Source organism: Solanum dulcamara, chromosome 4 (genome assembly GCF_947179165.1).
Source record: "Solanum dulcamara chromosome 4, daSolDulc1.2, whole genome shotgun sequence".
NCBI lineage: Eukaryota > Viridiplantae > Streptophyta > Magnoliopsida > Solanales > Solanaceae > Solanum > Solanum dulcamara.
Genome location: NC_077240.1, coordinates 44,026,408 through 44,039,516, shown reverse-complemented (window position 1 = coordinate 44,039,516; position 13,109 = coordinate 44,026,408). Strand labels below are relative to the sequence as shown.

The 13,109-nt window shown below is 34.7% G+C and overlaps 1 protein-coding gene across 1 annotated transcript in view; it reads right to left on the bottom strand.

Moving 5' to 3' along the window:
• LOC129887389 (prefoldin subunit 3-like) overlaps positions 1–4,013 on the bottom strand; it is a 40,967-nt gene extending 36,954 nt beyond the window's left edge. Inside the window, exon 1 of the mRNA XM_055962469.1 lies at positions 3,731–4,013. Within this exon, the coding sequence (XP_055818444.1) occupies positions 3,731–3,882 (152 nt within the window). The 5' untranslated portion in view covers positions 3,883–4,013. The remainder of the gene's footprint in view (positions 1–3,730) is intronic.
• Positions 4,014–13,109: the final 9,096 nt, after the last annotated feature.

Below are 13,109 nucleotides of genomic sequence, written 5' to 3'. Positions count from 1 at the left end.
GTGTGTGTACCGGAATCCCTTGAAGCTTCTAGAAGTACAAAAGTTATCCGTTCCATGGTTTTCTTATTGAAAGTAGTTTTGCGCATCAAATTTCAACTTCTTTCCACCCATTCGAACCAAGCTTCTGCCTTTGCTATGAGCCTCATTATATCGTATGATTTTAAACCTACCGCGAAGTATATTCTGTTTTCACCCATGTCGCCAGAGAGTAAAAAAGAAAGAGGACCACCGTGTGAGGGCACCGAAGAGGGAGACACTGCTTCCAACCCTAAGTGTGAATTTGCCGAACCTCAGGTGGAGTATCTAGGACATAAGATATCTGGATAAGATGTGGAAACATATCCTAGTAAGGTGACAACTAAGGTGCACTAACCAAAACCCAAAACCCTCAAAAAACTGAGAAGTTTTCTAGGACGTACTCATTATTATAGAAAGTTAGTCAAGAATTATAGCTTGATCAGTAAGACTTTGACAAAGGTTATGTATAGTGCACCACTATTAGCATTGCCAGACTTCAACAAACCTTTTCTGGTTGAAGTTGATGTATGTGGCACCAAAATGGGAGTTGTAGTCATGCAAGAGGACCATCCCTTGGCCTATATTAGACAACCACTCAATAAAAAGCATCAAGGCCTTTCTACATATGAGATAATGAGAAGGAACTCATTGCATTATTGCTGGCAGTTGACAAGTGGAAACTATAAAGGTTTGAGGTGTAGAAGAGGAAATATGATTTTATTCATGAACAACATGCTCTTTATATAGAGCAGCTACAGAACTGAAAAATACAAACCAACAAGTTACATAGTACTCTGATAAGATACAAAGCAGCAAAAATACTAAAATACAAGAAACTATAGGAAGTCTTAAATGAATCAAATGAGTACTAGAATACAGGAAGCAACAAATAGCTAGAAAATAGGAATTAATAACAAACTCAGACACTACCTGCATCCTCACCATTTCATTAGTAAGAGGGTGTCTGGATTGGCTTATTTAAAGTAGCTTTTGGCTTTGAAGCTCTTTTTTATTTTTGAAGGTGTTTGGAAAAGACAAAAAGTGCTTTTAGGCCAAAAAAGTACAAAAATAAGCTAAAAGCCAAAAGTTGGGTATGACCAACTTATGACTTTTAGCTTTTAGCTTACAAGCTACGTATTAAAACCAATCCAAACACCCCCTAAGACTGATCACTTTAGTCTTAACTTCTTCCAGGAACAAAAGACACCACTTCATTGCAGCATAAGGGACAAGTCCAAATTGATGGGGTTAAGTTATGAGATTCACAACACGAAGGGGGTTGAAAACACTATAGTTGATGCTTTATCAAGAGTACAAGATGACCCAAGCTCTGTTGTTTAATCTCTCAAATACAGCCTAAATGGATGGAGGAAGTGAGCAGGAGTAATGAAAATGAGCCAGAAGTGACTCAACTAATAGCTCAAGCAGTGATTGACCCCACTACAGTTGCTGATGTTACCGTGAGTCAGGGCACTCAGATACAAAGGCAGGATTTGGGTGGGAAGTCAGACTGACCTGAGACAACAACCGGTGCATCATATTCATTCTTCTAGAGTTGGTGGTCATTCAGGGGTATCAGCCATAATGAAGAGGATTAAAGTTGTTTTTTACTGGCCAAAATGTCATGCTGACATCAAGAAAGTGGTGCTAGAGTGTGACATTTGCAAAAGATGCAAGTGGCTTGTCCAGCAGTCCAGGGTTGTTGCTACCACTTCATGTACTAGACAAACCATAAGAGCACATCACCATGGATTTTATTGAAGGCCTCTTCAAGTCTGAAGGCAAGGATATTATCTTTGTCATTCTGGACAGATTCAGTAAGAATGCTCACTTTTTGTATTTAGCACATCTATTAATGTTGTTCAAATTGCTAAAATATTTATGAAGAATGTGTGCAAACTCCATGGTCTACCCCAAAGTATAGTAAGTGACATAGTGACAGATATAAAGAGTTTCTAAATCTTTCCTGGAAGGAACTGCTGAAGGACCTTAAGAGTGAATTGAAGTTCAGCTCTGATTACCTTCCCAAACTGATGGGCAGACTGACAGAGTAAATAAATGTCCAGAGAACTGCTTGAGATGCATGTGTAGTAATAAGCCAAATGATTGGCACAAATGGCTTCCACTAGCTGCATTTTCGTACAATTCCAATTACCATATTGCCATTAAGATGTCTCCATTTAAAGTGATGTATGGCTATGATCCTCCACAATTGTCATTTGAGAAGGTGGCTCAATCCAAGGTAGCAGAGGTGGACCAGTGGCTCCAAGAAAGACAGATTATGGCTAAGGCACTCAAAGTAAGCTTAGCACAGATGAAGTTCTTTGCTGAGAAGAACAGGACTGAAAGAGAATTTGAAGCTGGGGACGGCGTATACTTGAAATTACAGGCATACTATTGTTGCATTGAGGAGCAACCTGAAACTGACTTCTAAATACTATTGCCCTTATCTAGTGATCAGGAAGCTATGTTGTCGCTTATGAATTGAAATTTCCCTCATCAGCAAGAATTGTGTTCCATATTTCCCGGTTGAAGCAAAAGATTGGCGCTTATGCGATCCCTGCTCTTGATCCACCTTTATGATCAGCATATGGCCAGCCTCTTGTTGAACCAGTAGCCATATTAGATAGTAGAATTGTGAAGAAAGGAAATGCACCGGTGACTCAAGTGTTAGTATAGTGGGCTAATTTTCTCTCAGAGGAGGCAACTTGGGAAGATTACAATTTCCTGCTATCTGAGATTCTGAATTGGTGATCCTTGAAGACAAGGATCTTAAGGGGGGTGGGAATGTCATGATATGAGAATACCAGGAACCAACCATTTGAGCCCAAGAGAAGGAAAGGCCCAAGACACTTAGTTGTTGGCCCATGTAGTTTACATTATTATGTTTTAGCCATTCTGTATTTCCAGAATATGATATTTCATGTAATTGCATTAGTAGTCCTTTGTGATTTATGTTTCCTACCAAAAGAATGCCACATGTCCTCTACACATTAGCTGGAAAGTGTCCTTATTAGTTGTTTGTACTACATTTTGTCATTTTTTATCGAATATATGAATATCAATCTTCTTCCTACACTCTCTTATTTTCTTCTTTCTCTTCTCTCTGTTCTACGGAATTACTCATGGATTGAGCTCAGCTATAGCTCAAATCCTACATATAGCAAAAAAAACTAATTTATAAGTAAGGAACCTGAAGAAAATGAATACAAAACAAAACCATGAAACTCATAAAGTGAAGCCAAAACTGTCCATTACACCCAGCCGCCAAATTTGATTTGCTCAAACTTAATAACACAAGAAGTTACAAGTATCCCAGCAATTATAAAATCCCTAAAGAATGGAACTTTCACATCGTAGAGTACAACTTATATCTAATTAAGCAAAACCTGAAGTAAATAGACAAAACAAAAACAAAGAAAATCAGATACTCATGTCAAAACCCTCCAGCAAACCAAAAATTTATGTAAATGATATTCCCAAGCAATCATAAGATCCCTAAAGATTGAAACTTTAACATCATAGAAGACCATAACTCCTAATTAAGTAATCCCTGAAGTACAAAACACCAAAGAGACCAACAAAAAACTCATAAACTGAACCTAAAATCCTAAACTATACGAATCACTGACATATCAAGTAACAAAAATCAATAGCATTAATTACCAAAGAGATCATATACTGAGATGGATTACACAGGAAAGAGAGAGACCTTTCTTGGAGAAAGGCAAGAGCAGAGTTGACATCGAGCCCAGATTGATTGAGATAGGACTGAACATCTTCAACAAATGCCGCCGCTGGTATTCCCCTTCTCTCCGTTACCCCACTTTCCGTCGCCGACGACGACGCTGCCGCCATTTCCATCGAGAGCTGGTTTGCACTGATTTTTCTCTTGTGGGTTTTGGCACCTCTTTATTCGTTCACCCTGAAGAACTGACCAAGAAAAAGTTTACTATGTCGTTTAGTATGGGCTCCTAATGTCGAGAAAATGATAAACCAGTATTTAAGTTTGTGAAAAGTTACTCTAATATTTTTAGTCTCCACTAAATATTTATCGATTATTATAAATATAATTAGAAGTAGTAAATGAGCGAATGAAGTCCTTCAAACAAGATTGAATAAAATATTCGATTCGATTCATATTTAAACGGAGAAATGCATCCTCCAATTATATTTGAAATTGTTTTTATTAATATTATCTATTCTTTTTTAAAAATAGATTCAAAAGGATTTATTACTAGTTATAAAAATAAGGAGATATCGTTTTCATTCATAACTCAATCAGTTACTAGATATATTAATGCTTTAATTAATATGAAATAAAAGCATGTTGATTCTTTACAATTGAAAATATACAATTTAAATATTTTTGATACATTACGTCCTACTAAAGTATAGGAAAAAATTAAATTAATTTCTGAACAACTGGCCATTGATATTTGTGCCGATCACCCTAGTGCTTTCTGCAATAGAAAAAGAATATTGTGACTCTTCCATACGAAGGCAACTTTTGTGAAGATGGCATTCCCACTCACTACAGGATAAGGAAGAATTCCTTAAGTTAGCTGTCAAGGGTAAGGGAAAAGCAGAATGAGGCGATCACTCCGGATCCTTAAAAGATTAAAAAGATATCGGATTATGAGAGGATACATTCCAAGCCAGATAAAAATAGAGAAAATAATTTTTTTGACAACAATAAAAATACTGTATATTAACAATAGATATACTGTATTAGGGACCCATACAAGGGACCCAATTTTATTATCTATGTCTCATTAGCCCTCTTATATAAAAGGCATTTGTTTTTCATTTCTAGACAAAAGTTTTAGAAGTTTTAAGAGTTTTTGAGTTCTCTCTCTCTGTAAACACTCCACTAGTAATATAAGTTTGAAGAAATAAAGCTTTCAGATTGGCATAGCCTTCGGAGTAAGGTATTTTTAATTTTTAGTCTTTACTTTTAATTTTATATATTTCTCCATAGCCGTGATCATGTCCGGCTAAAAATCTCAAATATATGCTGGGTATCTACGTTTTATTATATATTCATCATGAAAGACCAGACTCGGTTAAAATATAAGGAATTTTTATCATAGTTTCTTGACTTGGTTCTGAGATGACGGTACAGCCGATTCCGGCACTACCTTATTGATTTCGTCTAGCAAGCAGTGGTGGTGTAAGTCAACAACCAACTAAATCTAGACCTCCTTACTACTCGTACAGGCTTGACGAAGTTAAGCTGTATTGAGGGAATCGTTATCCCCATGGCGTATATGTAACAAATCTGAAATAGTCAACATAGATATGATTTCTTTCTTATGGATCTTGGAGAAACTAGTATTAAAAGTACTAGATTAGAAGAGGTAAATGTACCTCAAAACCTTGATTCATTAAATAAATGGACTATTTCAAAAGTTGATACTAAAACCATATATGATTATAGATGGTTTGATAATTTTTCAGCCAAACAATTAATAAAAATAACTGAACAATCTTTGGCTCTTAATTCTGATGAGCAAACTATTTGTTTATTAAATAAATGAGATATTGATTCATATAGATCTAAATTCAATTTTATGTATATCAGCATGGTTCAGATTGCTTTTAAGCCTTTAACTCTTAAAGGGTTACCTGAAATATTTCTAGCTACTTTATGAGATGCTAGAGATCTAAATTTCAAACAATCGTTGATGGGTTCGTTTGAATCTACTATGACATATGGTCCAGTTTACTTCAATACTCAACCTAATCTTCAATTGTCCTTATCTGATGTCAATATTCTTGATACCTTAACATTAAATGTTAAAAAACATGGTTATAACTATGTTCCAGGTTCTGAACTTATATGTTTATCTTATAGAATTTATTTCAAAATGTTATCTACTTTGAATTCTAGATGTAAATTTTATAATACATCTAATCAGACTATATTAGTCGAAATTAATTTTACAAAGTCTAAAGTCACTACTCGGAGACCCATTAGGTGGGAAGAAATTAATTTCCCAACTACATGGACTTTGGACTCGATTATATCCCCAAGTCAGGTCACAAATGATTTGACAAATAGTGAATATTCTCATATCACTCAAAATCCTGATGGTAAGATTTGTATTCAGTTCGCTGATAAATCTCCAATTTATAAATCTCCTATTTATAACAGACGATCTTTTTCAGATTATAGATCTTTGCCTGAGATACAACATATTTCCCCTATAACTCCTGATACCCCTATTTATAGTCCAGCTAGAAATAGAGCTTTATCTCTACATACTCTTAGTGATACTTTGAGCGAAAGAATAGTTGAAAGGGTTAAAATAAATCCTACAACTAATATTGTCCAAGCAACTAATAAGTTGTCCGATATAGGACCAATTGCATCCGAAATGAATTTTGACCCTAATAAGGTGTCAAATCGAAATAAAATTTGAATAATGATAACTCACCAAATTGATTTTAGTCTAGGATCCCTGGCACGTCAACATATTCTAAAGGAATTTCATCAAACCAAATGGAACAAGTTTAAAACTTGGTTTTTTGAGACTTATAGTCAAGACGACTTAAATAATATTTCTCAAGAGTTTTATGAAATCTGTTCTTTACATAATCAAATTATGTACTTTGTTCCATGCTTTATAACCACTTATTTACCTTTATATATAAAGGATTTAGAACAAAGGACTTTCAAAGATGGTAGTGGTAATATTACAAAGTCAATTTACCCTCTTCAATTTTTTTTTATTTTATCTAATAATACAGGTCTCACTTTCTCACCTTTTCAAAAATTCATTGATAATGATGTTGCTAAAATTAGCATTCGTGAAATCAATAATTTGATTGCTCAAAATAATTATTTGAGTTTATATGTTAAAGTTATTGGCGAACATATTAGTTCTCTCGATACAAAACTCGATGAGTTAATTACTTTGGTTAAAACTCTGAATATGGGCAAACTAACTGAGAGTGCCTCCACTTCTGAAAGTAAACCATTTACTGATATTCCTACTCATATTCAACGACCAATCGAAGTAAAAAAATTTAAATCAAAATAATTAAATAATTTAGAAAAACTTTTTGATAAGAAACTTTCAAATTTAAACGCAAAACCTATTGATATGATTGATAATTTCCCAATTGAAGAAGATATTTCAGAACTTAAGCCTATACTAGATGGGGGCCGATATCGAAGTTATTGAGACGAAAAGGCTAGGCTTATCAAAACGAGCAGATATGCTACTAAACCATCTATGTTAACTTATTATTATCTGCTTCCTACTCCTCAAGCTGTCTTAATAGAGGAAAGAGATTGGATTCAATCTATTATATGTTACAACGGTGATCAAATTTTTGAATAAAATCTAAATAGCTTAACTGATAGATAAGTCTCCATTCTTCTGCATCGCATGTTAATGTATGCGACTATTTATCAATCCACTAATAACAATTCTGATCATACCACTTGCAAGATGATTGTTAGAGGCTTTACCAGCCAACTTCGAGGTTGGTGGGATAGTTTCTTATCAGCTGAAGCTCGCACTTCTATTACTACCTCAGTTAAACGAGAAATAGCTACTAAGGCAGTCGTTTCTAAAAAAGGAAAGTCCCAACAACCAGTCAAAAATATTCGACAAGATGCAGTTTATACACTGTTCCTCACTATTATAGAACATTTTTATGGTAGATTTACCAACCAAAATGAAACTCTTCAAGCCCTTCTAAATGGACTTCGTTGTAGACATTTAGGAGAATTTAGGTGATATAAAAATACCTTTTTTTAAATCGAGTAATGGATTTACCCAAAAGTAATCTTACTTACTGGAAGACCAAATTTATTGATGGCCTTTCCCCTTTATTTGCCAAAAGAGTTAGGAAGACTCTTAGGAAACTATTCTGCTATTCATTATGATCAGTTTACTTATGGTCAATTAATTGACACTTGTACTTAAGAAGGATTAAATCTGTGTAACAATCTTAAACTAGCTCAATAACTTAAAGTTAACAGCAAAAGGGAGCGATCTCAACTTGGAGATTTCTGCACTCAATTCACTGTTGATGGCCCTTCTAATAAAAAGGCTAAACGATCTAACAAATCTCGACGTTCTAGAGAATATAACCTAGATAGAACTTGTAGAAAGCATCGCCGCTCTCGTCAAAATAAAGAAAAGCGTGAAGGTAGAAAAGCTCACCGAAAATCTAATAGATTTACCAAAAACGATTCTAAAAGAGACCTTAGCAAAAATAAGTGCTATGAATATGGTCAATATGGGCATATTACTCCAAATTGCAAGCTTCAAAAGTTCAAGTCTTTAAAACTTAAAGAAGATCTTCATGATAAAGTCTATGAATTATTATACACTTCTAGTTCAGAATCCGATTATTACTCTGAAACTGACTCCAGATCTGAAAGATCTGACAGATTTTTCTGATAATAATGATATTTCATCTACTAATTGTGGTACCAATTATACAGGTGATAATTGTCCTTGCAAAACTGATTAGTTTTAAAAACTTCAATCACAATTTCAAGATTTGAATGTCAATACAATTACTTCTAAAAATGTTATAGAATTATTAAAGGAGACCTTTGATGAAACCATGAGGAGTAAAATTATTAATATGGCTTCGGCATCCAGCTCCTAATCTTCTAAATCCTTTAAACCCTCTAAATCAAAAAATTAATCTTGATTCAAAACCTTATTCTTTAATAGAAGTTCTTGCTCGTCTTGATAAGAAAGCAGATACTATGGTTAGAGATACTTCTTTAGATGATTTAAAAATCGAAGTAGAAAAACTAAAGGATGATATTAAATCTCTTAAACAGAATCAAATAATTTATGATCATAGGATTTCTCAACTAGAGAAGGATGATAAAGATGATTCTGAGTCAACGCCTCCTACTGATAAAGAAAAAGGTAAGGTTGATGATGAGGTAGAGAAAGTTATTGAATCCTCTAAAAAAATTCCTTTTTGGGAATGTTAAAAATTGTCACTGCTCATAAGTGGTATATTAAACAACAACAACAACCTAGTGAAATCCCACAACGTGGGGTCTGAGGAGGGTAAGTGTATGCAGAACTTACTCCTACCTAGGTAGGACGGCTATTTCCGAGAGACCCTCAGCTCAATAGAAGCATAAAAAGAGGTCAGATAAGGCTAAGAAGTTCAAAGCGATATGAGAAAGCAAATAACGAAGGCGACACAGATAAAATAGAGTAATCAAAGTACAAAAAGTAATAGATAATAATAGAAATCAGAGCATAAAAAATTATAGTGCGCTAATACGCTACTAATACAGAAGAATAATGAGACTTTGTACTAGCCTTCTACCCTAATATGAGTCCTCCACACCCTCTTATCTAAGGTCATGTCCTCGGTAAGTTGTAGCTACGCCATGTTCTGTCTAATCACCTCTCCCCAATATTTCTTCGACCTACCCCTAATGAGTTTACCATCACTAACACTACAATGATAGATAGCAGAGCAGATGTTAGTTGTATTCAAGAAGGATTAATACCTTCTAGGTTTTATGAAAAAACTACTCATGCTGTTAAATTTGCATCTAGACATAATTTAGATATAAATCTCTAGATAGATTTTTGTAAAAAGGAAAAATATAATTTAAACTTCCCAAAAATCTTTAAAGCATAGTTCTATCTTTATAACATCAGAAAATCTGGAAGCAAAGTCGATAGATCTTTGAATAGGGGTAATCTTCCCTCGACAAATATTATATCCAAGAAAGCAGACATTAGTTTGGAATAAACTCATTTTTGATTTAGAGAGAACCAAACTATTTTGTATAACAATTTTCTTAAAAATATCAAGATGCTTGATATGAATTTTAAAAGTTTTGGAGTATACCAAAATATCATCAATATAAACAATGATAAAATCCAGATTTATGTTCATTTTATTGACTCAAACCTTTCTTTCATTCATTGTGGAGATTCCCCACTCTTCCACATATATAATCTGTTTGATTATTACCTTAGAAAAGTTATAAACATTTTCTTCTATTATGAAGTGTTGAAATTCAACACTCCCCATTCTTATCAAGATGGTTTCGTAATAAGTTCGAGTCTTATATGACTCTCTTGAGAAATAATCCCCATACCAAGTACCTTTGGAATATCTTCTATGGTTCATCACTTCTCTGAATATTTGAGTTTTCTAAAAAATATTTAATTTCTTTTGCAGGTCTTTCTTCATAATTTTTATTGTCATCGACCTCTTTGACCATAGAAGCAAAAATATCTTTTTGCTTTTGAGATTCCAAGTATGCCTTTAATTTGCCCATATAATGGACTATCTTCTGGAATATCTTCTAGATTTATAGAAGGAGTATGTTCCTTTGGGGCTGACGAAGAAGATGTTTTGCCTACCTTTGAGTTTATCAAACTCCTATTTTCCAATCGTAAGACTGAAAAATTATTAGATGAGGATGAGCCATATGACGACCTTTGCGAAGGGGCTGATCTTTCCCTGCCTCTGACTTTATTGCCTCGTCCTCGTATTATAGACCAAGGAGGGTTTGTCATTATTCAGATATAACAAACCAGGTTAATGGAATTCAAAATAAACATCTGTGTTTAGATAATAAATACCATCGTCATCTTTATAAGAGTGAATAGAGAAGTTAAGGGGTTGCATTTCTTCTCTAATAATTTCAGCGATTAATTTATCCAGAATCATCATCTGAATATCCTTTCCTAAAGGAATTACCTTTAAGATGGTAATAAGTTCTTTATCATCAACGAAAGCTGCAAAATAATGCATGTTTAAGTAATTAAGTATTCCCTAGATAGGAAGTCAAGTAGAGAATTATCAATTCCCCTTGTACCTTTATATATAACCACTTATTTATCTTTATATATAAAGGTTACAACTGTTAAGGTACTCTAAAGGGGATATTATTTTTCTATGTTATATTAAGATGCCAACTCTCTTGTTAAGAAGTATGAACAATGCCAAAAAAAGGAGGCGTGTCTCGGTGACATGAATTACCTCTCACTCTTATTCTACAGGTAGAGTTGTTTGATGTTTGAGGGATCAATTTATGGGTCATTTTCTGAGTTCCAATGGGAACAAGTATATCTTGGGACTATGTTTCAAAATGGGTAGAAGGGGCGGTGGCCTTACCTAACAATGAGGGGCATATTGTTCTTCAATTCCTCAATAGGTATTATTCAATAGGTTTGGCACTCTGTGTGGTATCATTAGTAATGGTGGTTCTCATTTTTACAATCACGTATTTAATTGATACTGAGTAAATAAGGTGTAAAGCACAAGGTTTCCATGCTCTATCATCTGCAAATGAGTGGACAAGTTGAAGTATTAAACCAGGAGATCAGGGGGATCTTAGCCAAGATAGTTGAATGCAAATAGATCTGAATAGTATTGGAAGGTAGATGACGCTTTGTGGGAAGGTAGAACTGCATGTATGACACTGATTGGCATATTACCTTATCAATTGGTGTTTGGTAAGGCTTGTTATTTTTCGGTGGAGAAAGCCTTGTGGGCATTGAAGTCCATGAAATTCAAATTAGGAAATTGCATTAAAGAATAGAGTTGATCAACTTCACGCATTGGAGGAATTTTTACTTCGAGGTCTATGAGAGCTCAGCCTTTTACAAGGAGAGAATGAAAAAATGGCATGACGCTCGAATTCTTTAATGGGAATTTAGAGTTGGTGATCTTGTGTTACTTTAAAATTCTTATCTACGATTCTTTCTCAAAAAGCTAAAATCAAAGTGGTCTAGTCCTTTCAAAGTAACACGTGTATTTGAAAATGGAGTCATTGAAGTAGATAATAATAATGGATCGAGGCTTAAATTCAATAGGCAAAGGCTAATATTGTATTTTGGAGAAGGCTCGGGTGAGGGAATAATTGATGTAGTGTAATTAGATGACGCTAAAATGTGTATCCACATCGTTCCATGACGTAAACTAAGGAGCTTCTTAGGAGTCAATCCAAGTCTTAAAGTGTTTTTGAATAACATGTGTTAAGTATGTAGGTTGAAGTTGGAAATCATAAAAATGGAAGATTGGCGAATTGGAAGCATGAAAGGCGATACACGTAGTTGGAAGAGAGAGTCAGTCTTGGATCTCTCAATTTCTGAATCAAAAGGTGTAAGAGCTGTAGGAATTTTAAGCAAGCTCTGCCACTCTTGGTGAGTTGTCGACTCAACTGGGCGAGCACGCTTTTTCTCGCACTTTTCAATGTTTAGAATACTCAGAGGCTGCAGGAGTTTGTGGCGATCAAGGTCAACTTTGGCGACCCCCTGAGTTGGTTAATAAGCTCGCCACATCTTATACTTTAGGCTACTCAGGTTGCTCAGTAATATATGATGCTTTTGGCGAGGTGTGCAACAAAAGGGATCTGCCAACCTATCTTGGCGAGCTCTAAAGGGCTCATCGATTGTGTTTGTACATGGTCTTACATAGATGCTACATTTGGCGAGTAAAGAATCAAATCGCGACTCACCGAGTTATCGGCGACGAGTAAGATCTCGCCTTTTGCTACCAAGAAAAGTGAAAAAGGCCTTTTTGCCTGTTTAAATCCTATGCTTTTCAAATTCTGCTCCTTTTTCTTCCTTATACTGTTCACCTTCATTGTTTACTTTTTTTTCAAGTCTTTTGCATTTGCTCATCATTATTTTGTGCATTTTGGGTGGACTCAAATCTCCTGATCTCTCTTGCTTTCTCTTTCATCTTCTACTGTGATTCAAAGGTTGGTGTTTCTATTTCTTACTAGCCCATGTCTAATTGCTAAGTGATTGCCCTGTGTTCTTGATTTGCCCTCAATACCCACTATTGGTGTGATTGAAAATTTGATATTATTGCTCGATTGTGGTGTAACTCTTGATTTGACCTCATCACCTACTACTTTTGTCAATGAATACCCAAATTTATAGGTTGATATTGTGAAGTTTTTGCTTTGTATGCCTAAGTCTCAAATTCTGAATGGTTCTATGTTTTAATTGGTCGAAATAGGTTTTCAATGGGTTCATTTTAATTGAAATTGATTGGGTCTGAGTTATGGAGGTATGGGTGAAATCTGAGTAACCCTATACCTACGAAATAAACTAGTTTTCCCA